Raw genomic sequence first — 27,647 nt, 5'->3', positions numbered from 1 at the left:
ACTAAATCACATTCTCAACACAGGGTTTTCTTCACGGCTTGCCACTGACTCTCCAAGGTTTGGTTCCTATTCTCAAACTCTTTAATTCTTTCTTGAATAATGTTTGTGTATTTTATTCTACAGTTTACATCTGAGAGCTGCTCAACTTTTATTTGTTTTAAAACATTCTTACATGTTCTTGATTTCAATATGGAATTCAATTTTATCCTGCTCAAGACTAAATGGTGATCAACTGCAATTTCAAATCCTCTGTACACTCTAGTGTCCTGCACAAGTGGGAAAACATCACTATCAACAACGACATAGTCAATGAGACTTTTCTTATTACTTGCCTCTTCTCTCCATTTCAATTTGTGCACATCTTTATGTTGGAACATCAGGTATTTGCCATTATTATTAGCTTTGCTCTTTTCTCCAAATTTTCCCAAAATATTTTTGTATGTCTGACAATCATTTCTTACTGTGCTATGTAGATCCAGAACAAGAAGCAACTTTTCCTTTTTCATTGTGTCAGTTGCTTTCTCTAAAGTCTCAAAAAATATTCCTCCTCTTCTATTTTAGTAGAACCTTCTGTGGTACCATAGGCACAAATAAGTCTCATTGTCCAATTCCCAATTCTGATATTTGCCCACATCACTCTACTTGACATTGCTTGCCACTCAAGAAGATTAGCCTCGTATTTAGTGTTGAATACTATAGCTACACCTTTATCCTGATTGTCATTGCCCGAATATAACATTTTGTATTTATTGCCCAGAAAAATCTCACCAGGTTATGTCTCTTTTTTTTTTTAGTCATCCCTATTATGTCAATCTGTACTTATCCAATTCCTCAGCTAGCTCCATTTCTTTGCCATTCAGGCTTCTTATGTTGATAGTACTGATCTTGAACTCTTCTGATGAGTTGGGGGTGTCTTTTAGGATATGTTCCAGTAGCTGACTTTTCGCTGTTCGCCCTGTTTCCCTGGCAAAAACAACAGGGGCCTTGTTTAAATGGGCAATGACCCATCCAACATGAAATTCTGTCATGTTGTACCATCATTTTTATACTTTGGTTTTAGTCAGTAAGAATACAATTTAGTCAACTAAATCCCAAATTGCCAGCCTATCCTCGTTCGTTTAGTATCCAGGTAGATAGATACCTAACAGGGTGCACCACAAGAAGGTGAGGATTGGACATTAGGTCAGAAGCCCTGGTCAGTTCTCCGCATTCCTTTAAAGGCGATGTGGAGGTCTCCTCTCAGTTATACAGCTTTGACCCTTAAGCACCCCACAAGATTAAAAGATTAAATAAACATGTGTATTTTTTTTTCTGTAATATTAGTTTCGTTGCATTTTTTTTTTCTTTTTCTGAAAATTCTTCAAGGTTTTTCAAGATTTAAGGTTCCATTTCATAATTAATTTTTTTAATAACACATTTTTGTGTGTTGGACTCTTAATTTTCAGGTGTCATGTCCTAGTGGTATTTTCCTATTGATGGTTGTTTTCAATTTAAGCTTTATTTTTCTAATAGAATTTCATGATCAGAATTCACAGCCATTTTTTAATAGCTTTTTACATTTTGAAATGATGTTTTCCATCTTTTATTCACAAAGATATATTTGAAAGAAAACTAAAAAAGATTTTAGTTTTCCCTCAGGTGAGGTTCATGTATATTTATGAGTATCTCTATGAAAAAATAAAGTGTTATTAATTACCAATCCTGTTTGTCTAACAAAATTCAAGGAAGCTAGCATGCCACTTCTTTCATTAATACCAAATTTGCCCATTATTCCTTCCATACTCTTAGAATACTTGCCTATTTTTGCATCGAAGTATCCCATTACTATCAAGTGGGTATTTCCAATTTCTGTTTGCAGATTTGGGAGAAATTCCTCATATCCGTCATCCCTGTAAGAGTGAGCTAGTGCATAAACTTGTATTACCTTAATATATATATATTTTTTTTTTTTTTTTTGCCTTTAATCTTAGAATAATTAATCTTGAAGATTATTATTATTACTATATGGGCATCTCCATGTAGTCTGAAGACTCATTGCAGGAGATCCAATCTACCCACACAATCTACCATACCTCTTCTTGAACCTATTAACAGAAAAAGCACTCACAACCGACTCTAGCAACCCGTTCCACACATTCACCACTGTCCAAGCAAAAAAATCTGGTCTTCACACCCTTATTACTGATCACACCTTTATTCAACTTCCAGGGATAACCTCTCGTTCTGGTCCCTCTAACCAAGTGCAGAAACATTTCCCTTGCATCTATTCTATAAAATCCTTTAAGCAACTTGAATGTTTCTATCATATCCCCTCTTTTTTTCTCCTATCAACAAACTTCTGCAATTCACACACCTTCAATCTATTCTCATAGGGAACATTCCACAGGCCACTCATCATCTTGGTCACTTGCCTCTGTATCCTCTCCACTGCTTCCTCATCCCCAGGAAACCAGACCTGAGCATAGTAATCCAGATGTAGTATCAAGGCCTCATAAAGAGGAATAACAACTTCCTTATCTCTACTTATTAATGTGTTCTTCAATAGCCAAGTAATCTTATGGGCTACCTTAGCAACATGTCCTCTACACTTTAACTCTGTCTACTACCACCACAAAATCTCTAGCTTCATCTATTTCCTGGAGTACAGTGCCACCAATGTGAGACACAGCTTGTAATCTATTTATCCCAACAAACAACTGAATATTTCTTTTCAGGTCATTTACTGTATCATTTGTGTACAAATTAAACAGCAATGGTCCCAGCACTGAAACCTTGTGGCACACCACTAGTCTCCTGTTTTTGCCTTGATTCTGCCCCTCCATATACCACTTTTTGATAACTGTCCAGCAGCCACTCTCTTATCTACTTAACCTGTGTCATCTCCTTTGCTATTTGTTCTAATTTGTGTAATAGTGTTCCATGTGGTATTCTGTCAAATGCCTTTGCAAAATCCAGCAAAATCATTGTGTAGCCATTTCCTTTATACAACTCAGCTGTTATTCTATTATAAAAAGTTAGTAAATTACTAAGGCATGACCAACCCTTCACAAAACCATGTTAACCAGGATATACAGTATCCTATTTTTTATCTACCCATTCTTGAATTCCCTTTATGACCAATTTTTCTAGTACTTTTACCACCAAGCCTGAGATACTGATTGGTCTATAATTTGCTACTGAGTCTTAGAACCTCCCTTATGCAAAGGAATAATTTTACCCTCTTTCCACTCCCTTGGTCACTTTCAACTCTACCAAAGCTGAAACTTATAAACAGACTAGTCAAAAGGCATTGCCAGTTCCATTGCACATTCTTGCAAAACCCTAGCTAATATCCCATCTAATACCACAGCTGTATTTACATTGAGATTCTGCAATATCCTAAGAACCTCTAATTCATCCACCTCTGTTCCCACATTAGTATCTGTCACATAGGTTAAAGCAGTAATCTCACTATAAAGATATATGCTTACAAAGTGGTCACTTAGTAACTCGACTATTTTATCCACTTCTGTCTCCTCATGACCATCATCACTCATTAAGGTCAATCTTCCATAGTTTGTCTTCCTCTTACTTGCAACTTAACAAAAGAACTCTTTGGGATTTGGCCTGGTCAGATAAATTCTTCTCATAATCTGATTTTGCCTTCCTTGCCATACTGGTCACCTTTCTTACCTGAGTCTTGTACTGTTCATAAGTTTGCTGGTCACCTTTCTGCTTATATACTCGACACAGCATTTTCTTCTGCAGCTTGAGCTTAATGATATTATTCATCCATTTAACTCCTACCTGATTAACCTTCCTTATCCTAGGTACACAATTTAATACTGCTTCCTCTAGAAGACCCTTAACTATATCCCATGCACTACTAACATCCTTATCCTGCAGTGTTTTATTGCCATGGTACAGATTTAAGCTTTTTCCTAAGCATGTCATAATCACCTGCCTTGTAGTTCCACAAATATCCCTCTTTCATAGAATATTCCTCATGTTTTACAAGTACTCTTAAGTACTCTATTTAAGAGTACTTGTACTTAATAGTAATTAGAGTACTAAAGGGTACCCTTAAGTACTTTAATAGCATTGGGAGAAGGAGCAAGATGGGAAAGAGAGATCAGAAGAAGAAGAAGAGTAAAGACTGTCTACAGGCAAATATATCAGAAGTATATTGCATGAAGTAAGACCAAGTTCGAGTATTGGGTACCATTTATAGTGAGCCTCTGAGGTTCACAGTCCACCTAACACAAATTAAGCTTTCCAAGAAATTATATTATTGTTTAATCCTTTATCCAAGTGTAAGCAAACAAAAGTTTGTGCATGAAATATCTTTCTACATCTATCTCTAATCCAGAGAATTTTAATAATAAGGTGATACACCTTTTTTTACTACCTGCATATGGGAAATATTTGTCTTCTGCATTAAGTCAACCTTGATATATTTTCTGGGTCTGGCTCCCACTGATGAGAGCTCAATGAAAGTTGAAATTAGTCTGAGTAGTAACCTTGCCCACAATGTAGCATTATACACATCAGAAAGGATGTGCACTTGAATTATGGAATACTAAAGCAATGAACGTGAAGTCAACAGACATACAAGTAGCTTAGTTTTGAGGATACTTCATGCACAAACTGTTTGCCTACATTGGATAAAGGATTAAAGGAGAAGAAGAATATAATTTTGTGGCAAGTTTAATTTAATTTGTAAACAAGTGAAACAACTTTCTATATCTAATACAATAGCCAACAATATTTATTTAAATATAGCAAACATCCCAACCAAATCTAAACTACCTAAAAATAATATTCTACAGAAATAAATAGTTGTCTTAAAATAGTTACAAAACAATCTATAAATTAATTATGATGAAAGCTGATAAAGACAGCTATGGATATTGGATATACAGAAATGGGATCCTGATCGAATCTGGTAAGTGGAATGATCTTTAAGAGGATTCTTGCATTTTTTTAAGTTCATAATGACATAGGCTATATTATATCACTCTGTATAATGTTCTAGAAATTATACAGTTGAAGGTAAAAATTTTATGTAATTGTAGCATTTTGAACACATTTTTTTTTGCACCTTTTCATATATATTTTACAGATCTACAAAACTATAAATGCAGATCCCTGTTATATTTCCATGCCTTCTTGACTATTTCCTCTAGAAAAGTTTGATCCTGACAATTATTTGCTGGCCTGATTGGCCAACTAGTTAACATTTTCCCCAACCCACAAGTTGCAAGTTTGAAGCTCACCATGATCATGGATGTTTGTGATCATCTTTAAGTGGGAAATGAATTTTGTTGAAATGAAAGTGGCTTGAAAAAACATTGCATTTGATCTAGTGAGCAGGGTTTCCAATGCTATATAAAAATGATTTTAAAAAATTCTTAGCCCACCCACAGTACTTATAGTATATAAGTACTGTGGGTGGGTTAAGAATATTATATAACTTATATACTTAAAGTATATAAGTTTACAACCTTTTGCAGATGGAAGACATTTAAAAAGAAATAGATAAAATAAAGGGAGGGATACATATTCAGCTTGTTCTTCTCTAAGTTTTTCTTCTTTAATTTTTCTGGCCTCTTCTTTAATGCTTGCATAAATCTTGCATGAAACATTCAGTAAGGAAACTCCCCTGAAATTCTCCGACTGTTATTTTCTTTTTTGCAGATGACTGTTATGAGATCTCTACTCCAATTATCAGGTTTATAACCATCTGATCACGCTATATGAATTATGCATGCATCCACTGTAAAACTTTTATACTTCCATTGGGCATTTCCAGTTACAAAACAGACCTCTCCATTCAAATATTTTTATGTGATTAGAACTATAAATCTATATTATAAATGCATGGAAAGAGAAAAAAAAATGCCCTAACCTTTTTAAGAATATTGTCTATGTAGCTAATAGAGAACAGGTAATATTAAGTAGATCTTATTATCTGCATAGATTCTTAAAAATGTTAAAAATATTATATTCTGCAGAGATTCAAAACACAAACTATGGAACAGAATTCTATGTTAGAGAGGAATCTATCCTACTACAATAAAATCTCTAGTGTCAACTAAAAGTAATTCAGATCTTAGCTAAAATCAAATTCAGACATATGCAGGTCATACAACATGTTAGGATTCAGACTGCCATCGCATAGGGAATTTCACTGTAATTGCATTTTAAGCAGACATTATACAGTATTTGTGTAACTGTCATAAATAAAGCATTTATTTATGTCAAATATGCAAATAAACAATGAAAATAATTTTTGCAAAAACTTTTACTAAAATGGAAGAGTTTTTCCATTTCAACAATAAGACCGTCATATTTACAGTGCAGCCCTTTTCACTTTGTTGGAACTCTCTTAGTAATAATTTCAAGAAACTTATTCTTTTCAATGGAAGCAACAGTACCCTCACTTTGAATTTTATTCATCATTACTAACAACAATAAACTAACAGTAGAAATAATAATTTCTACAATAAATATAGCTATATAACAGTTTATAATTCACAGTGAAACACCAAAACAGATAACAACTGCGTCCATGAAACCTGGACACGCACTGATTCACGGCAGCATCATGTGGCTAAGACCATGATATGAGCAAATGCAACATTGTATAAATAGGCATATAAATATACAGTTCCCAGTTTGCTGATATTATCTGTGGGCACTTATGCTATGTAGTTGGGTTTTATTGCTAAAGTTCTTGAAATGCATAGTTTAGTGTTATCACTCTGAAAATCAAGAATGTATAATTTCCCAGTATATTTTTCCCAGAAATAATACCTACATAAAAATGTATAATTTTCTATTCTTATATGCTTCTGTTGTACAGAATATGAGCAGTGATTTCTGTAGCTAGAGTTCTGGGAATTGCAATTTAAAAAAAAAAAAACTTTTTCTACTTTGTGGTTCTATTTAAATCATCTGTGATAGGGATATTGCAGTCTCTACAGTTTTCAATTAATTGAGCTGATTTGTTAATCTTACATGAATAAAGACAATTTTGATGACAAGGAAAATAATATACCACATTATAATAGTCAAAAGTATTAGTTTTAATTTGTATGCTTTTATTATTAACAATATTTATTAGTTTTGAAATAGCTGAAAATATGACTTTATAATTAGTATGTTTAAAAATATATAAAATGCTTTGGACATATTTTGAATACAGGAGAATTTTAGGATTATAAAGATTAAAGGATCTTTATGAGGATATTTATAATTCAGACAAACAGTCAAATTTCATTACAAGATTGAAATCTACAGATGATACAGAAAACTTATATGAATTAAAAAATTGTATAATAGTAATTTTTTTTATACAGTATAGATGTATGATATTTAATGCAAATTACTTTTTTTATGTAATTCTCACCCACAAAAGGTTATAAACCTACAGTACTTGAGTAATGTGGATCGGCTAAGTTTTTCTTTTTTATTAATTGTATATATATATATTTTTATTTTTTACTTAGTCAGGAGATAATGCTCTAGAGACCAAACGTGGAACTTCAAGAAACTTCAGGTCTCCAATAAGCAGATTCCATAGCCTTGTGCTGGGCGATGAGGTTCATCTCCTGCCTGAAAACAAATGTATCAGTATCCAGGGCAAAATTTGAGTCTGCAGTCTACTGGTTGGAGAGGATACACTAACCACTTGACCAACCTTTCTGGTTTTGTTCACGTAGAGTTATGATAAATTTTGGTGTTTATAGTGATTATATTTGGAAAGTTTAAGATTTAAAAAATTTATGGGATTCTCTTAATTCAATTCTAGAACTGAACCTATTAAATCAGGGTTAAATCCAAAAAATCTGAGAGGGGGATGGCAGAGATTAATTTTTGCCACTTCTATCATAGTTTCAAAATTTTCACTTTACAAATATTTTGTACGTCTAGAAAAAAATATATGAAATTTTCTTTTCTATTTGACAAAAAATGCAAAAGCACAAATTCAGAAAAAATGTATACTTTCACTTGATTCAAAAAATGAATCTATGATTTGATCATAATTCATCTCATTACCAATGATGCAATTATTGTCATCATTTTACATATTTTTATTTGTGGTTTTGTTCATATTCAATATAATTTAGATTCTTGTTTCATTTTTGCTACCCCCATTAAATTGTTACCTGAGGTAAGAATCCTCCCCTCACCCCCTTCCCTGCTATTAAACAAACCGGTAATGAAATAGGCATCTTCTTCCAATACACAAGATGTTGTCCACATATCTTCCACAGAAGAAAATTTTTAATAGCATTTATTCTTATCCTAATCTAAATCAGCATTTCTTGGCCTATTCTTTTCATAGATTAATTTTCTTAAAAATTAATTATATCATCATCAAATTCTTGCCATGTACCTTCAAGGGGTGTACAGGATATGATAGTACTACATGAAAAAAATTACATCATTACTAACTTCCTATCTACAATTTTCCTCCAAATCAGTCTGTTACTTGTTAAGACTCCAACATTATCAGATCTTATATTTCTATCGTCTAAGGCACTTTGTACCGTATCAATCCACCTATATCTTGGTCTTCCTCTGGGTCGTTTTCCTGCCAACCTGGCAGAGAACACTTGTTTTGCTAATCTTTCTTCGCCCATTCTGTTTAAATGACCATACCACCTGAGATTAGCTCTGCTAATGCATTCCTGGATGTTGACAATGTCAAGTTCTTTCCTAATATCCTCGTTCTTAATATGATATTACCATTGAGGCCATCTGTTCACGCCTCTAATCTTTCTCAGGACTCTCATATCTGCGGTCTCTAGTCTTTGGTCAAATGTTTTACTTCTGATCCAGCTCTGAGATCCATAAGTTAAAACTGGTTTGAACACTGTCTTGTATACAGCTAATTTAGTGTTCTGACTAATTTCTCTTATTCCATTTGAATTTATTCAATTGACTTCCCACGATACCAGCTTTGCTGATTCTGTTGTCTATTTCTATATTGAATTTACCATCTTCAGCAAAAATCGTGCCTAAGTAGCTGAAATGTTTTACTTGTTCCACAGGTTCCCCGTTCACAACAGAGTTGACATTGTTCATCGATCATCAATCGGTTGGTCGATTGGTAGAGCCTCTGCTACTAATGGCTCAGTTAAATAAGTTTGAGTGCGGTTAGTAGTTGGAAAGGGCCCAATCGTTCGATGCTGTTGGCACACTCTCCCTCGATGAGTCTTTGGAATCCCTGGAGGTGTCAAATAATAATAATAATAATAATGTTTTACTTGTTCCACAGGTTCTCCATTCACAACACAGTTGACATTTTCAATGATTCTGCCTATTTTCATTGTCTTTGTCTTTTTATTGCTGACCTTCATACCATATCTATTACAACAGCTATTCAATTTAGTCAGAGAATCTTGCAGACTTGTAGCAGATTTATTTAGAAGTATAATATCATCTGCATAAAGCAAAGAGCTGACATTAACATCTCCACTTTTAATATCATGTTTAATACCACTTTCCTTCATAATGTGATCCATATAGATAATGAATAACAGAGGGGATAATGTACATCCTTGTGTGACACCAGATTTAACATTAAAACATCTTCCTGTACTTCCTTCAATTCCAACTCTGACTTACAACTCAAATAAAGACTGAGTATTGCTTGATATAATACCTCATTGACACCATATAACTGTAGCGTATTGAATAGCTTCTCTCTTGGTACCTTGTTATATGCCTTTTCCAAATTGACAAAACTTAAATACAGATCTCTGTTATGTTCCCATGCTTTCTCGATTATTTGTCATAAAGAGAAGATCTGATCCTGACAGCCTCTATTTGGCATGAATCCAGCTTGTTCTTCACCAAGCTTTTCTTCCACAATTCTTCTCAACCGTTTCTCAAGTATAATTGCATAGATCTTGCCAGGAACACTCAGTAGGGAAATACCTCTGTAATTCTCACATTCAGTTTTATTTCCCTTTTTATATATGGGTACTATGAGAGCTCTACTCCAATCATCGGGAATTCGTCCCTCTGTCCAGGCTTTCTGAACTATGCAGTGCAGTCACTGTAAGACTCTTATACCGCTATACTTCAGTATTTCTGGTCGAATATCATCTACTCCTGCTGCCTTTCCATATTTCAAGCCTTTGATGGCTTTTTCTACTTCGAGTATGGATATGTATTCCTGACTGCATGCCTGGTCAGTGTTTTTTACCACTGTGCTGTCATCACTGCTTGTTTCATTTAGCAGTTTTTCAAAGTAATTACTCCATACTTCAAGGATATCTTTTCCTCCCATTTTCATGTCACCTTTATCATCTCTAACTCCTTTTACAGCACTCTTTCTTCCATTCCTAAGCTTCTTCAACAACGTCCAGAATATTTTCCCACCTTCTTGATATTTATTTTGTATATTCTTGCCAAAGTCCTCCCATGAATTTTGTTTAGCTAGTTTTACACGGTGTTTAGCATTCTTGCATTTGTCTCTGTATTCTATAAGAGCACAAGTTGACTTATTTGCCAGGAACTTTTGATATGCTATCTTCTTTTCCTTCACTGCCTCTTTAACTTCCTGTGTCCACCAGGGAGTTCTGATTTTTTTATCCTTGCAGACAACCTCACCACATGCCTCTCTGGTAGAATCAATCAATGTTTTTTTTATTATTATTATTATTATTTCAGGGGACTCCAGGAGTCCTTAGACTCATCGAGAGAGGCCCTAAACATCATGTCCACAAGACTATGCGATTACATTCTCACAGTATCTATCATACCTTGCCTTGAACTCGTTCACCGTCATAGCACCCACAACAGACTCTGGCAGCTTATTCCACTCATTTACCACTCTAAAAGTAAAGAACCCAACTCTAACACCCCTGCTAACCACACTCCTGCCTAGCTTCCATAGGTGTCCCCTAGTTCTCCCGCCACCAGTCCTGATCTCAAAAATATCCTCTGAATTAATCCTATAGAATCCCTTTAGCAATCTGAATGTCTCAATCATATCTCCCCTTTTCTGCCTATCAACTAGTTTCTGCAACCCACAAATCTTCAACCTTCTCATATGGTTCATTCCATAGACCTGTTATCATCTTAGTCACTCGCCTCTGGATCCTCTCCACCTCCTCCCCATCAAGAAGGAACCAAGGTGACCAAATCTGGGCACAGTAGTCGAGATGAGGTCTTATCAAGGCTCGGTACAGAGGTACAATAACTTGCTTGTCTCTGCTCGTCAAGGTATTTTTCAACAACCAAGTGAGTTGAGCTAATTTAGCTACTTTTGCAATGTGCCCCCTAAATTTCAACTCCCTATCCACCAACACTCCCAAGTCCCTGGCCTCATCAATCTCTTGGAGTACAGTTCCACCAAAGTGGTATACTGCTGCTAACCTTTTCACCCCAAAATGCAAAACCTTACATTTTGTCACATTAAATTGACATCCATTCTCCTTAGCCTAGAACTCCAATCTATCTAAGTCATCCTGCAATACTTTGACATCTTCTGCATTCACTATTGCCTTACCCAACTTTGCATCATCAGCGAACAAATGAATTGTTCCACTTAGATCCTTTCCTATATCATTAATGAACAGATTAAACAGCAGTGGTCCAAGAACAGAACCCTGCGGCACGCCACTAGTCACAGGCCGTCTTTTGGACACTACTCCTGAATAAACTACTCTTTGATATCTCTCCATCAACCAACCACCTATCCATCTCACCAACCCTATATCCATTCCCATATGTTGTAGTTTACGGATTAGTATTCCATGTGGTATCCTGTCAAACGCCTTTGCTAGGTCCAGCAGGATCACTGTAAACCCATTTCCCTTATCCAGTTCAGCCGTCACCTTGTTATAAAACTTGAGCAAGTTACTGAAGCATGATCTACCCTTCACAAAGCCATGCTGTCCCCTGTACAGTATCTCATTTTCATCAATCCATTCCTGTATTTCTCCCTTGACTACTTTCTCCAAGACCTTGACAACGACTCCTGATATGCTGATCGGTCGGTAATTTGCAACCGTAGTCTTGGATCCTCCTTTATGCAGTGAAACTATTTTCCCCTCTTTCCACACCTTCGGGACTAAACCAGACCTGAGACTCAGATTAAACAACATAGTCAAGGGTACTGATAATTCCTTAGCCGCTTCACACAAGACCCGTGCCGGTATACCATCCAATCCCACAGATGTGTTCACATTAAGGTTCTGTAATAGACTAGTCACCTCCACTTCATTCATCACTATTCCAGTATAAACTAATGATTCCTTCATTTTTTCAATGTCACCACCTGGATGATATGCTTTTGCAAAGTGCGCACTCAATAACTCCACTATATCGACTGATTCAGTGACCTCCTTACCATCGTCATTCCCCTTAAAATCATTTTGCCATGTACAGTTTTTTTCTTGCTTGCAGCATATTGAAAGAACTGTTTGGGATTCTCTTTTGCTTGCATAGCTAGTTTCCTTTCATAAACCGCTTTTGCTTTTTTTACCACACTCATTACAATTCTGGCCTGAACTTTATACCGTTCGTGTGCCTGCAGGTCACCCCTTTCTTTAAATTCCCTCCACAGTTTCTTTTTTTGCAGCTCAAGCTTAATGGTGTTATTCATCCATTTAACCCCTACTTGTTTTACTATTCGGACCCTAGGTATACAATCAGCCATAACCTCCTGTAAATGCTCCTTGACCACTTCCCATGCTCTATCGACGTCCAGCCCTTGCAGTTGGTACATGCCATGGCACTGATCCAAGCAATCTCCTAAGCTTGTCATATTTGCCAGCACGGTAATTCCACATATACCCTGTCTTAATCGAAAATTCCACACCTTTAGCCACCTCCCAGGTCAAGACCTTATGATCACTCTCCCCAATAGGTGGTAACATGGTCATATTCATTACAGTCAAATTCTCAGATGCTATTACCAGGTCAAGCACTCTCACACCCCTAGTATTTTCAATTACATGCTGTCTCAGATAGTTATCCCTTAATAATTGAATAAAATCCTTTTCCTTCCTCAGATTTGTCCTCTCCTCCTTCCAATCAATGTTACTATAGTTGAAATCCTCCATAATAATTACCCTCCTTCCACTCATTTCATCAATTTCCCTATGCATACTATCTCCACCATCTATTCCATCACCTGATCTATAGCAGCATCCAACTGTATATTTTATTCTGCCAGTCTCAATCTCACACCAAATAGCATCAAATGAGCTCCTTTCACTATCCTGCGATACAACTTCAATTCTCCTTGGCTGCAGTTCATCAGCTATCATCAATAATACCCCTCCCCCCATTTTATTCTCTATGTCCCTCCTAAACACACTATAACCTACACATTCTATCCCACTAACTATATCATCTTCCGTCAGCCATGTTTCACTAATGCCAATAACCTGTGGCCAGGAAGAGCCAATCAAGGCCAAAATTTCTTCCTTCTTGTTCCTAATACTCCTGGCATTAGTATACATGAAATGCAGTGATCCCTTAGTTCCACCCCTATATTGATGGCGTTATTCTAAATGACCCATTCCCATTTTTTGTACTTAGTGCTGGTTCGGGTACATGATATACATTCTTACACTCATCTGTCTCACTGATGTCTGCATATCCATTCCCCCCCCTCCTTGGTAGTTCTAGTTTCCCTGGTTTTGCACATCCATTTTCACTTTATTCAGCAACACTCTTTCCAGTCTCCGCACACCAAGTCCATTCAAATGCAGGCCATCCATCTTGTATAAGTCCTTTCGCCTTTCAAACTCATTCCACACGTCCACGAATTCCACACCACACCGTCTGCATAACCTGCGCATAATGTCATTTGTGATTATGGCCCTCTTTCTAAACTCCTCTCTGTCATACCGCGGCAATAGACTAACCATTCTAACTCTGTCACTCTTTTCTTTCGCTACCTTTAACAATACTTTCAAGTCCTCTCTCATAAAAAATGTATCACCTTTCAATTCATTCGTACCCGCCACATTTATTAATTCTTTCACCCTCTGTTTTTGCACTCTAATACTCTCACTTACATTCTTAAATTTCGCACCCGGTAAGTACAATTTAGTTACACTGCCATCTATCACCCCTCTTAATAACGAGTCACCATACAACACTCTTTCCTTCATTTCAGAAACTCTCCCATTCTTAGGCTGTTTATTTAGGTTAGCCATTTATTTACGTTTTCTTCAGAGTTTGCCACTGAATCTCCAAGGTTTAATTCCTGTTCTCAAACTCTCATTGTTTCTTCAATAATCATTGTGTATTTTAGTCTACAGTTCACATCTGAGAGCTGCTCAACTTTGATTCGCTATAAAACTTTCTTACATGTTATTCTTTTCAATATGAAATTCAATTTTATCTTGCTCAAGACTAAATAGTGATCACTTCCAATTTCAAATCCTCTGTACACTCTGGTGTCCTGCAGCAGGGAGAAAATATCACTATCAACAATAACATAGTCAATGAGACTTTTCTTATTCCTTGCCTCTTCTCTCCATGTGAATTTGTGCACATTTTTATGTTGGAACATGGTGTTAGTAATAACCAGTCCATGTCCCGAGCAGAAATCCAACAGATATTTGTCATTATTATTAGCTTTGCTCTTTTCTCCAAATTTTCCCAAAATATTTTTGTATGTCTCACAATCATTTCCTACTGTGCTATTTAGATCCCCAACAAGGACCAACTTTTCCTTTTTCATTGTGTCAGTTGCTTTTTCTAAAGCCTGAAAAAATTCCTCCACTTCTACCTTAGTAGCACCTTCTGTGGTACCATAGGCACAAATAAGTCTCATTGTCCAGTTCCCCGTTCTCATATTTGCCCACATTACTCTACTTTAGACTGACTGCCATTCAAGAAGATTAGCCTCGTATTTTGTGTTGAATACTATGGCTACTCCTTCTTTTCTTTGATTGTCATTGCCTGAATATAACATTTTGTATTTATTGCTCAGAAAGATCTCACCAGTTTTTGTCTTTTTTGTTTCAGTCACCCCTATTATGTTCGATCTGGTACTTATCTAATTCCTCAGCTAGCTCCATTTCTTTGCCATTCAGGCTCCTTATGTTGACTGTACCGATCTTTAACTCTGGTGATGTTGAATTGGGGTTTGTTTTCAGATTTGTTCCAGTAGCTGACTTTTCGCTGTTTGCCCTGGTGCCCTGGTGAAAACAGTGGGGGGGGCCTTGTTTAACCGGGCGACGCCCCAGCCAGCATGAAATTTTGTCATGTCGTACCATCATTTTTTTTTTTATTTTGGTTTAACCAATAAGAATACAATTTGGTCGGCTAAATCCCAAATTGCCAGCCCATCCTCGTTCGTTCAGTATCCAGGTAGATACCCAACAGGGTGCACCACAAGAAGGTGAGGATTGGACATTAGGTCAGAAGCCCTGGTCGGTTCTCTGCATTCATTTAAAGGCTATGTGGAGGTCTCCTCTCAGTTATACAGCTTTGATCTAGTTTGATGCATTAGTAACTGTTTTATCCTTAGTACTTCTGATTACCTTGATGGACCTGTGATTTCAATCAGGATTTCTCCATGACAGCAGATCGTAAAGTGCCCTTTCTTCCCCATTTTCTTCTAACTTTCTTGATCATTGGGTCTTCCCACTTTAAGACCGGTCTTCCAGGTTTCCTTTTGTCTTGGATACAAATTTGTTACTCTGACTGTCCACCAGAATAAGAGCATCTGTTGCTCTCATTCTGGCAAGATGTCCTGCCCATCTATTTTGTAGAATGCTTTTATTACATCTTTGAGTCCAGATTTCTTCCTGATTTCTGTGTCTCTTACGTGGTCTATTTTATTTATAATGCACATTTTTCTTTCTATTGCATTGAGTTGTTATTAAGCTTTGTTCTTCTTTTAAAGTTGTGTTCCATGTTTCAGTGCCATAAGTTATGCTGGTAGGATGTGACTATTGAAAAGATGGGCTCTTATTTCTATATCTATGTTCTGGTTGGTAATTGTTTATTTTATTTTGTTGAAGGCCATCCAAGCAGCTCTTTTTCTTCTTGCCATTTCACTTGATATGTCATTATTCATTTTTACGGACTGTCCAAGGCAGATGTATTCTTCGACTTTTTCAATGGTGTGGGATTCTAGAGTGATTGTATAATCTTTACAGTATTCGTTTTTCATCCATACTGTTTTGTCGGGATGTATTTCTAATCCAATTTTTGGCAGTTTTGGCCTATATTATTCAGCATTGATTCTAAGAGTTCGGGAGAGTGAGATATTAATACCTCATTATCGGCAAATAATAGAATATTTAACATTTCACCATCAATGTTTATTCCACCTTTCATGTCATATTTTTGAATGATAATACTGTCCAGAGTAGATGTAAAGAGATCAGGTGATAAGACATCACCCTGATATACTCCTCTACTTAAGTTAATTTTAACTGGGTGATTGAAAAGAGTGATATTTGTTGTGCTTTCTTTATAAATATCTTTTATGAGCTGGATATATGCTATTTCTACTCCTTGTTATATTAAAGCTTGGAATACTGTGTTATGTTCAACAGTGTCGAATGCCTTTTTAAAATCTATAAAAATAAAACAAAATAGCATCTGGTATTCTCTGTATCTTTCTATTAGTTGAGTAATAGTTTGAATGTTGTCTACTGTCGAAAAGCCTTTTTTGAAACTGGCCTGTTCTTTGCAGCTATTTTCGTTGGAGTTTTGTATTCTGTTTAGAATGACTCTGGCGAATATGTTAAATGTGATAATAAACAGATGGGGCTGTAATTACTGATGTCTTCTTTTTTACCTTTTTTTTTTTGTGCAGAATTATGATCTTTGATGTTTTCCATTCAGTAGGTGCTTTCCTTAATTGTACAATATATATATAGAGTAAATCTTTCTGCTAGAAATGCTAGACCTTTAAAGAGTATTTCTACACCCATTTTTAATTCATCAGATTTTATACTGTCAATTCCTGGTGATCGATCAGTTTTCATATGGTGGATAGCCATTTTTACTTCCTCAGGTAGGTAGATGGTATGTCCAAATTTTCATCTAGTACTGGAGTGGTGACTACTTGTTTAGAAGTACAGGTGCTCATAAAATGATTTTATTATTTTTTCCATTTCCCCTCTCTTTGTATGCCTATTTCCTTGATTGTCTATGAAGGCTGATAGTAGTGGTTGTTGCTTTAATGTTGTTTTAGGTTGTTTCTACTTTTTTTTAGGCTACTGCAGAGCCAAGCTGCTTCTGCCAATTTTCTCATTCTATATATATTATGATTGTCTTTGATATTCTGCCTCAGCTGTTTACAGAAAATTTTATATTCTAAACAGTCTTTTCCTGTATCTTTCAGTTTTCTTCTTTTCTTTAATAGTTCTATCGTTCTCACTGATATGCATTCCCTGGTCTTAGGAGGAAGGTGGTAGGAGGCTCTTTCTTTGCAATTCAATAAATGATTATTAAAATTTGTTAAATCTTCATCGATGTCATTTTTTAATTTCCTGTCAGTTTCTTTCACATTTTTTCTAAATTCTTCTGAATTTATCTGTTTTGGGTGTTTTTTTATGGTTGGACTATGCCCATATGTGTTCTTAACTTTTTCTATGTATTTTGAGGGTGGCTCTTATTGGACGGTGGTCTGAATGAATATCATAGTATTCATTCAGACCACCAATGACTTCAACATTTTTTACTATTCTTTTGCAATTTGTTAGAATGAAATTGATTTCATTTCTTGTCTCTCCATTTGGAGATTGCCAACTTCTGATATTATGGTTTATTATGTTAATAATATAATTAATAACTGAATATACACAATTTATTATACCTATTTTATATTTTTTTTTCTTGAATTTACTCAATCACAGGCTCTCTTTTGATTTTATTGTTTCTTTTTTGTCTCATTACAGCTCTTTTATAACCCTTTGTATCCCAGCTTCATCCAGAAGATCAAACACTATCATTCATATTTCCGAATTTAGGGACACAAAACACACATGTTGAAATGATTATTTTACTTATTATTAAAAAAATAACAATTTGATGTTTCGACCCCTGTATTGAGGTCATCATCATAAGGATACATGTGTATAGGGAACCAAGAAAAAGATTAATTAACAGCGTAGATTTAATTTACCAGTACAGAGTGCAAGAGCATGTACTGGTAAATTAAATCTACGCTGTTAATTAATCTTTTTCTTAGCCTGACCTCTAGTGATAATTAAATAAAATAAAATAAAGTTGAAAAATAAATAAATAAATAAAATATAAAAAAAATATATTAAAAAAAATTATAATTAATAAATAAAATAAATAACAAAACTACAATAAACTCTGCTAAAGTCCTCATGTACTAAGATTCTTCTGAATTTGTACAGTTCAGATTGTTATACTATGATTTTCTTCAGGACTTGTACAGTTCAAGTTGCTATGGAATGTTAAGGGAAAAAACACTTAAAGTCTTCTTGTATTGGGAATTTTCTTTGGCTTGTTCTGGTTGCTATAAAAGTTGCAGATGGGTCCTCCACATTCTTGGAATGGTTAGGCCATCATTTTTGTTCAGATTTGGGTTATGTTTGAGCATTTCAATGTCCTTTGAATTTCCTCTCGAACCAGGTCTTGGTGCAGCATAGGGATTTGGTATTTTTCCAATCAATTCTGTGGTGTGTTTGGAGTGTGTGGTCAGAAAGGCCACTTTTCCAAAATGGAGGTATTTAATGTGTCGTTTGTGTTCATCCTTCCTAATTGGGATGGTTCGCCCTGTTTCCCCTATGTATGGTAGGTTACATGTGCATTGTATTTTGTATACCCCTGGGTGGCTAGGGGTATACAAACTACCATTTGTTTCACTTTCCAGGTGTGTCTTATTTTATTTATTAATTTTTTTAAATATTCTTTTTTAATCTTATTTTCTCATACTTCCTACTTGTTTAGTCATGTTAATAGATCAGTTATTAAATTTAAGTCATATCTTCACTGATGTTACACATCACAAACATAATATATTATTATCATCAGTGGAGTCAAAAAGACTTTTCATGTAAACACTGTCCAACACAAAATTCATCAACCTGAGGCATAAGTTCCTTCAATGTATTCACATTCATCACACTGAATAAGTGATATTAAGTTAAAAATTATAATAACAGAATTAACTCACATAAAATATTATTTATTAGTATAATTTTCACCTGAGTATCACAGGCATCTTCAGTACATTTATAAAGCTAATTCCAAAAGCACCACCTAAGTAGCTAATGTAAGATAACTAAAAAGATCAATAAATTTCCTAACTAAAAAAAAAAAATTGTTGCCTTTCAACCTTTCAGAAAAATCTCTACCTTTCTCACTTCTCCAAAGGACAAGCTTCCACATCTTAGTTATCCAGGTATCTACCAGATTCCTTGCTCTTGTGGATTATCTTATTTCGGACAAACAGAAAGATCTGCCTCTATTCGGCTAGAAGAATACCAGTCTTATATTCAATACCTTGAACCTGAACAGTCTGGACTTGCAGAACATGCCATCATCACTAGACATAGAGTTCATTGGAACAAGACAAGCGTCCTTCACAAAAGTCGGTTCCTCATGAAAGGTTAGTCAGTTCCTCACCTTTTTAGTTATCTTACATTAGCTACTTAGGTGGCGCCTTTTGGAATTGTCAGTTATTGTTTAATTAGCTTTATAAAGTACTGAAGATGCCTGTGAGACTCAGGCGAAAATTATACTAATAAATAATATTTTACGTGAGTTAATTCCATTATAATTTTTAATTCATATGGTTACTTATGGTATTTCCTTATTAAAACATAGTAAGTGATATTCCACTTGCCAACCACTCCATATGCAAAGAATCTTCTCCTCACTCTCTTGCTCATAACCTCCTTATACGGTTTTCAGGAATGGCCTCTTGTTCTATCTCTTCTCCCATTGTATGAAAAATTTTTTCCACATTAACCCAGTAACAACCTCTTACCAACTTATGTCTTAATCATATCCCCTCCTCCTATTCACAAAGCTTTGCAAATTGTATTCCCTCAATCTGTCAACATATCCCACATTCCAGAAACCAGTTATCACCTTAATCAATCTTCTCTGGTTCAATCGTATAAGACCTGGTTAAGGCACTATACAATGGAACCACAACCTCTTTATTTCTTTATGTCAAGATCCTCTGCATTATTGCCTACGGGAAATTGTAGCAGGAGTACTCCAATGGATCTCAAGCTTGCTATTTAACTATACTGAACATGCCTGAAGCAACAGTTTGCTCAGAAAACGCAAATAATTATATTTCAATTTTTTAATCATTAAAATGCAAAGAATAAACAATAATTACCAATGGATAACTTTGCTGACCATCCACTCTACAACCAACAGGCTGCAAATTCCCCCATGATTATAGATGTTTGTGATTGTCTTCTGGTAGGGGATGAATTTTATTGCTCAGCATGAGGGACCATCTTCCACGAGAGCAGAAATCACATGAAAAAGTTCCATACTTGGTCTCAGGAATGAGGTTTCTGAATTATGTAAAATATAAATAAAATATAAAAAATATGAAAAATTAATTAAAAAAGAAAAGAAAAATCCCTAACCTGCAGATGGTACTATATATTATAGGTTTACAATCTTTGGTAGGAGTTACATAAAAAATAAATAAAATAAAAAATAAATAAATAAAAAATCTGTACCAAAGCATCACATTTATCAAAATGAAATCTTCTAGCTTATCATTTAAAGATAACACCAATATTGTAATATTTAAGTTAATTTATTGCAAAAACACTTTTTATCTTAACTTTACAGTATACCAATGTTTTGCTTTCATTTATTCCAGTGTCATGTTTATTTTTGTTGTTCTTTTTTTTCCAGAATAATAATTTTTTTTTTTTGGGACCTCTTAATCTGGACTTAGGAGCTCAGAAGATCACACTTCAGTCCTGATGCAAACCAACAATTAACCTGTTGTCCAGCTCTTATGTAAACCAAGTAACTTGTTGCTACACAGAATTGAATGACATGGGAGGGGGAAAGAAAAGCCATTGTATAATAATTGATTTAACAAACTTAATGTTTGCTGTCCATATGTGAACAGACAGAATACAAAGGATAATAGAATATTTGCCTTAAAAAGAACTTCTATTAAAAATGTTCAGAGAAAAAAAAATGATATAATTTAAGAAAGATTTAAATAAATTAGTCTCAAAAATAAACTTACTTTCGTACTTTTTGCAGTCTTTCTTCCTCTGCTTGAAGATATTTTTCTAAAGTCTTCACAATTTCCCCTTCTGTATAAAGCAGCTTTTCTAATTCCACAACAGCAGTAAACATTTCACACTTTATATCAGGAATCACACATACTAATAAATAAGAAGCTATCAGCAACATCCATGTTGACCTTCTCTCTAGCTCCATCTTTTATGTCTATCACTCTAAAGCTAAGAGATAAAGGAAATAGCTTAATGAAATGCTCAACACAGGAAGCTTAGATTATTGTGCTCTTAATGAATATGGGAATTTAACATACAAGTAAAAATTAACATGAAAAGTTTTAAAAAATCTTTATAAATCATTAAAAACATTATATTAAATAAGTATTTTCCCTTTTTTTTTAAAGAATAAATATTGGAAAATGAAAGTAACTTATACTGGAAAAATTATAAAAACATTTAAATGTTCATGTAATGCATGTTCAAATATGAATATTTTTCTAGTAATATGACAATTTCGAATGTTAAAAACAAATGCATATCTATATCAAAGCAGACATTAAATTGTTTAGATTGTGTGGCATTTATCATACACTCGCTCACTGAAGTCTCTTTTCAAGCTGAAATCTACATTATCTATCAATTATGATGTTAATTCAGTTGAGATGATTCTGTGTATTTTCTTCCCTCCTGCCAGACTTGTCCACTCATCCAATTCTGACCAATTCTCTCCACATTTCTTAAATAACTAACTCTTCCTTGATCTTCCACCATACTTTTTTGTTGAATAAGAACTGGAGTTCTTATGCAAAAAAAAAAAAAAGACCTATTTACCAGAGCCAAAGACTGCCAAACTTGAGAAATGGCTGACAAAAGAGATCCTGAAAAATGCATTTGATTGGTGATTAGAATTGAACCTGTAAGTCTTCTATAACAACCTGAAGATTTATAGGTAGTAATTCCAGTGGTGTAAAATCTTCCACAACAAATGCTATACTAAAAAAATGAAAAAGAATCAAAATTGAATCAACTGAAATACTGCAGTTATTTCTAACATATCCCTTACATTTAATAATACCCACATCTCCAGATAAGATCAGATCTCTTCTAGCGAAATGACATCTTCAGCCTTTCCTGGCAAGCATATCATATCCACAGTCTCCTCACAGCTGCAAACTAAAATAAATAAATAAGTAAAAATAAAATAAAAAAATTCTGATGCCCATTTTTGCTCAAGATACAACAACTACTTGTAAAACTGCTAACACTATATAAATCCCAACTACCTCTAAGAATACAGTTCTCATATTTGGGATGATTGCATAAAACTAAAAATACTTAATGCTATATAGAAGAGAGAAATGAAGATAATAGACAATTCCCATCCACCCCTCTCTTCAACTTGCTCCAACCATTTTCTCAGACTGTTTTTGCTTATATCTCTTCTGGAAGTACTTCCTTGGGTATCATTCTATTGATCTGGCTAGCATCATTCCTACGCTTTCCTCTAAGTGGCATATAAAAATCTGGAAATTTCTTACATGCTGCTTCACTCAACTATCCATTATAAAATATAGTCATGATGAAAACATTGAGACAGAGCCTACAACATTTCCAGTTCCAAAATATCAAGTTCATTCAATTCCTGATATTACCTCTTCCTCGCTCACCATCAGTGGTCCCCCCCCCCCCATTCCCACTGCTCTAAAGTTCTGCATTATGTTACAATCACAAGAATGGAATACTTTAATTGTTTTTTTTTTTTTCATTTGCATCAGAATGCAACATAGTTCAAATACACATAAATTAACAAAAAAAATCGATTATATATTGGAATTAAAAAGGAAAAAAAAACACAATTTACAGCATAAATATGCAAAGTAAAAGTACACTAGACGGTCCATCAAATTTTTGCTGCCCAGATTTTAGCCAGATCACAAGCATTAGTGTGGCACCAGTAGTGGCCAGTGAAAATTTTAAGTGGGGGTGCTGCATATACAAAATAAGAAAAATAATTCATTTTTTTCCTAATCAATAACCAATTTATTAATAAAAAACTTTTATCATTGGTGAACACACACCAATGATAAAAGTTTTGTACACAAAAATAATGCGTGCAAGCATACAATTTATCTGTAGCAACACTGCTCGTGGAGCAGTGTTGGATTCTCTTGTTACGTGCAGTGACAAGTGCAAATAAATATCGGCGAGTCTAGCTTCAATTGGTCGAACGTGATAATTCTGACACTGTGTTAGATCGCAGTGCATTTGTTTCATAATCTAAAGCATTAATCGAACAATTCCAATTATTAACTATTCAATCAATGTCGAAACATAAGCTGTAGTAACCTTTAACACGTTGAATTGCATTTATATAATGTTGTCAGCATTGTTATTATTTATAAACGCAATCAAAATTTAATTTTTTCGTTTTTTCCTTGGGGGTGCTGCAGCATCGCAGTGCTTATGTACAAGCCGTCGCTGTGTGGCACTAATCAAATTGTCCATTGTACAACTAAAGGGACATAACCTACAGTTCAAGAGATGAGCCATAGTTTGCTCCTCCCTACACTCACAAAGGGACAATTCGCATGAGAGTCCCCCACTTTTTTACATTGTCCTTGGATCTTCTGATGCCCCGTCACAGTCTATTTAAAGCTTTTCGAATAGTCCAGCTTTCTCTGTCTTCCATGAGGCTAGTTTTTGATTTTTGGAGTGGTTCAGTAAGGCTTTCAAGAAAACTTTTCCTGGATTTTAACTGTTGATGGACAGGTTGATATCCAAATAGAGGATGGTCCGTACACACAGATGCCTTAAGCCTCTCCTTTCTAGCCACCATCTCGCATCTAATATCTGGAGATGCTATGCCAGCCACACAGTAGATTTTTTCAAGAGGATGGTTGTTTGAGACCGAGGTGTCAGTCTCAAACAACCAGTAATGAGTCTACATGTTTCATTTAAGGCGACATCCACCTGCTTGGCAAAGCAGGACCTATACCATACAGGGCACATGTATTCTGCAGCCAAGTAACATAGAGCCAAGGCAGTGGTCCTTATTGTTCGAGCCTGCGTTCCCCAGGTAGTACAGGATAGTTTCTGGAGAATACTATTCTTTGTAGTTACTTTATGTTTTGTATTTATACAATGTCTTTCATAAGTGAGAGCACAGTAAGTTACCCCAAGATATTTAAGTGTTGGACAATGATTTAAGTGAGTACTCTCCCTAGTTATTTGTAGTTTCCTTGTTGCTTGTTTATTCTTTAAATGGAAAGCACAGACTTGGGTTTTTAAGGGATTAGGTTTCAAATGGTTTTCAATATAGTAAGGGGCTGAGTTCAATCAGTGCTTCAGAGAGCTTTTGTTCTATACTCTCAAAATGATCTACCTGAGTGGCAATGGCATGATCGTCAGCACAGATAATGCTTTTTGTATCTTTGAGGAGAGGCTAGTCATTTGTATAGATGTTAAAAAGAATTGGGGCCAGAACACTGCCCTGAGGGAGGCCATTCTTCTGAATCTTCCAGTGACTACATTGTCCTTGAAATTCGACAAAAAATATTTGATTCTGAAGAAGGCATCTAACTAGTTGAGTTACAATATAATCTTCCATCATTTTGTACAGTTTACTTACCAAGATGCAGTGGTTAACAGTATCATAAGTAGCAGTTAAGCCTATGAAAACTACCCATTATTTTCCTGTTCTCAAAACCATCCCCAATATATTGTGTTGGTTGAAGAACTTGCAACGTACAACTTTTCCCAGCTCGAAAGCCTGCTTGTTCAGGAATTAGGAGTGGATCAATTATCCTTGTTAATTTTTCGAGGATCATTCACTCTCGTGTCATCTTATACAGATGACACAAGAGAAATAAGTCTATAATTTTGGGGATCACTTGCATCTTTCCCTGGTTTGAGAACTGCAATAACTCTAGCTCTTCTCTAAACTTTGGGTATTTTGCAGGTATTAATACAACTGTTGAACAAATGCAGCATCCAGTCTTTGGTTGCAGGACCAAATTCCTTGATTTACTCAATACAGATTTCGTCCAGACCTGCTGCTTTTCCTTTCTTACATTTTAATTGAATTTTAATTTATAGGTTTGCCACTTTTAAGAAATTAGTGTGCTATTTTATTTGTCAAGACATTAGAATGTGTCGAAGTTTTGTTTGGATCATTGCTGAGGCATCTAAGCAGCCTCCAAGCTTTTTGGCTTCTCCTTCCTAAATCTATTTCATTCATTAACTTTATCCATTGTTTGTGTTTTGCTTCAGATATAGATGTGACAACCTGTTATCTGCTTGCTATAGTTTCATCACTAAAAGGATCTCTTTCAAATAACTTGTGATATTCTATCAGTTGAGAAGTTATCTCAGGAGCTAATCCCTGGAAATAGTTAATTCTACATCCTCTTGGAATGGCTTCTCGGGTGCATATCCGAACGGCTTCATTGAATCAGTCAAATGCCTCTGGAACCGGGTTAATATTCTCATCTAATAGGTTGGAAATTTTTCCCAGTTCACTTTTTAAAATTTTATCTTCATCTAAAGTAAGCAATTTGTGGTCCAAATGCTGCTAGTAGTTGATACATTATAGGTCGATGTTGTGAATTTGGAATAAGCACACAAACAGCTTTCAGGCACTGGTGGGCTACCCTCTCATTCACAAAGATGAGATCTGGGTTATAGCCCTGCTTCCATCTTCTGCTATAAAAGGAAGGAGAATATTTACTATCATGGATAAGGGATAGCCGGTATGATTCAGCACACTCCAACACAGCTTCTACATTTGTATCATCTTGCGGGTGATCCCAGATACTACTGTGGCAATTAAAGTACCAATAAAGAAAGAAAGACACTTTCTGCCTGTTAAGATAGACAGGAGATTTAAAGAAGAAAGCTACATTTGGGGGGTTTGGAGATGAAATAGATGACAGAATTACTCAATTCTGTGGCGATTATCTCTATGTCATTCTCCTCTGTAATAGATGTTGTGAGGATCTGAAGGTCTGGTCTAATGAAAATGGCACTACCATATTTGCTATGGGGATGTTCAACTGCCAATTTCATTCCTGGAATTTGTGGACGTCATTGATTTATATCTCTGTGTATTTCCTGCATACGTCACAATCCTGCAGTATATCACAATTTAATTCTTGACAAAGTTTATGCAAGAGTTCTTTACGTATTGATACACCCTCTATATTCACAGAAATTATGGTCATTTTAGGCTCTGATAAAATCTTGTCCCATCTTCTGAGAGTCATTTTAAATAGATTAGATTAAAAGCTCTATGCACAATAAATGCATAAAAGTTGCTTCTGGGGGTGGAAGGATCAGCTAGTGTTAATACCGTTGCCAAGGGGATGCCCAAATGCATAAATAAGTCCATGATTGATGTCCCCCAATACTTTAATGAACTGCTCATTATCATTTCTACTATATCCTCCTCGGTGTTTATCATTCTTCCATTATCACTGACCATTATCTTCCCATAATCATACTTCCTTCTACTAGCCACATATTGAAAAAAAAAAACTCCCTAGGATTTCTCTTAACCTCATTTGCTAACTCATCTGCTCATACTGCACTTTCTTTACCCTTATCAAGTGAGTCACCTTCCTTACTTCCTCTCTGTACTACTCATGTAACTGATTATCTCCACTCATCTTGTGCTGCCTCCACAATGCTTTTTTCTTCGAGGTTCTGGAACACACTCAGTCATTGCCTCTGTCGGATAGTTTCTGAGTAGAGGCCAAGTAGCATTGATTTCCTTTCCATCCAATTCCTCATTCCATGCTATCATTGCAAGCTGCCTCCTGAGTTTGTCATAATCACCTGCCTTATGGTTCTACATATAATTCTTTCTCACAGAAGCCCTGATATGGCCAGCTATCACCCAAGTGATCACTTCATGGTTATTTTCACCAACTGGAGATAATCCAACAATAATATCCTCTGATGAGATAATCAAATTCATGAGTCCTCGATTCATGTGTTACGTACTTATGCCTCTGTTACATACTGCTTAAGATAGCTATCCCTCAAAAACTCGAGAAATGCATTCTCTTTGGTTCCAGATGCTTCCAGAACAATCTGTTCCAATGACAATGCTCTTGCTGCTGAACTGGCTCACTTACGCCACACCTTCTTGGCCAATGGCTATAATCAACACAAGATAAACAAAATACTAAACGCTCCTAAGAAACCCCTCCCACCATCCACCACAGAGAACTACAACAAAACAATCACCATCCCATACATCAAAGGCACATCTGAAAAGATTTCAAGAATTCTCAATAAACATAACTACGCACTACATTCAGACCATGTAGCAAATTATCTACCCTTATCCGCTCACCCAAGGACAGCATTCCCCCCCTTTATCACATCCAGGAGTCTACCAAGTACCCTGCTCATGTAATCAAGCCTACTACGGTCAAACAGGAAGAACTGTGAACATCCGCATCA

The 27,647-nt window shown here is 35.4% G+C and overlaps 1 protein-coding gene across 6 annotated transcripts in view; it reads right to left on the bottom strand.

Annotated features, from left to right (window-relative positions):
- PH4alphaEFB (prolyl 4-hydroxylase subunit alpha-1) overlaps positions 1-27,647 on the bottom strand; it is a 294,206-nt gene that overhangs the window by 246,875 nt on the left and 19,684 nt on the right. For 2 of the 6 annotated variants that reach the window (XM_090409648.1, XM_090409649.1), the window contains exons 2-3: positions 22,246-22,355; positions 21,188-21,407 (exon numbers count right to left, since the gene is read on the bottom strand). In XM_090409648.1, coding sequence (XP_090265774.1) covers positions 21,188-21,384 — 197 coding nt within the window. In that variant the 5' untranslated portion in view covers positions 21,385-21,407; positions 22,246-22,355. The remainder of the gene's footprint in view (positions 1-21,187; positions 21,408-22,245; positions 22,356-27,647) is intronic. The other 4 variants (XM_090409643.1, XM_090409644.1, XM_090409645.1 and 1 more) reach the window with 3 other exon arrangements.

Source organism: Typopeltis vanoorti, chromosome 19 (assembly GCF_054136105.1).
Source record: "Typopeltis vanoorti isolate ZY-2024b chromosome 19, IOZ_Tvanoo_1.0, whole genome shotgun sequence".
NCBI lineage: Eukaryota > Metazoa > Arthropoda > Arachnida > Uropygi > Thelyphonidae > Typopeltis > Typopeltis vanoorti.
The sequence above is the reverse complement of the archived record's forward strand: the minus strand, read 5'-3'. Positions and strand labels throughout refer to the sequence as shown.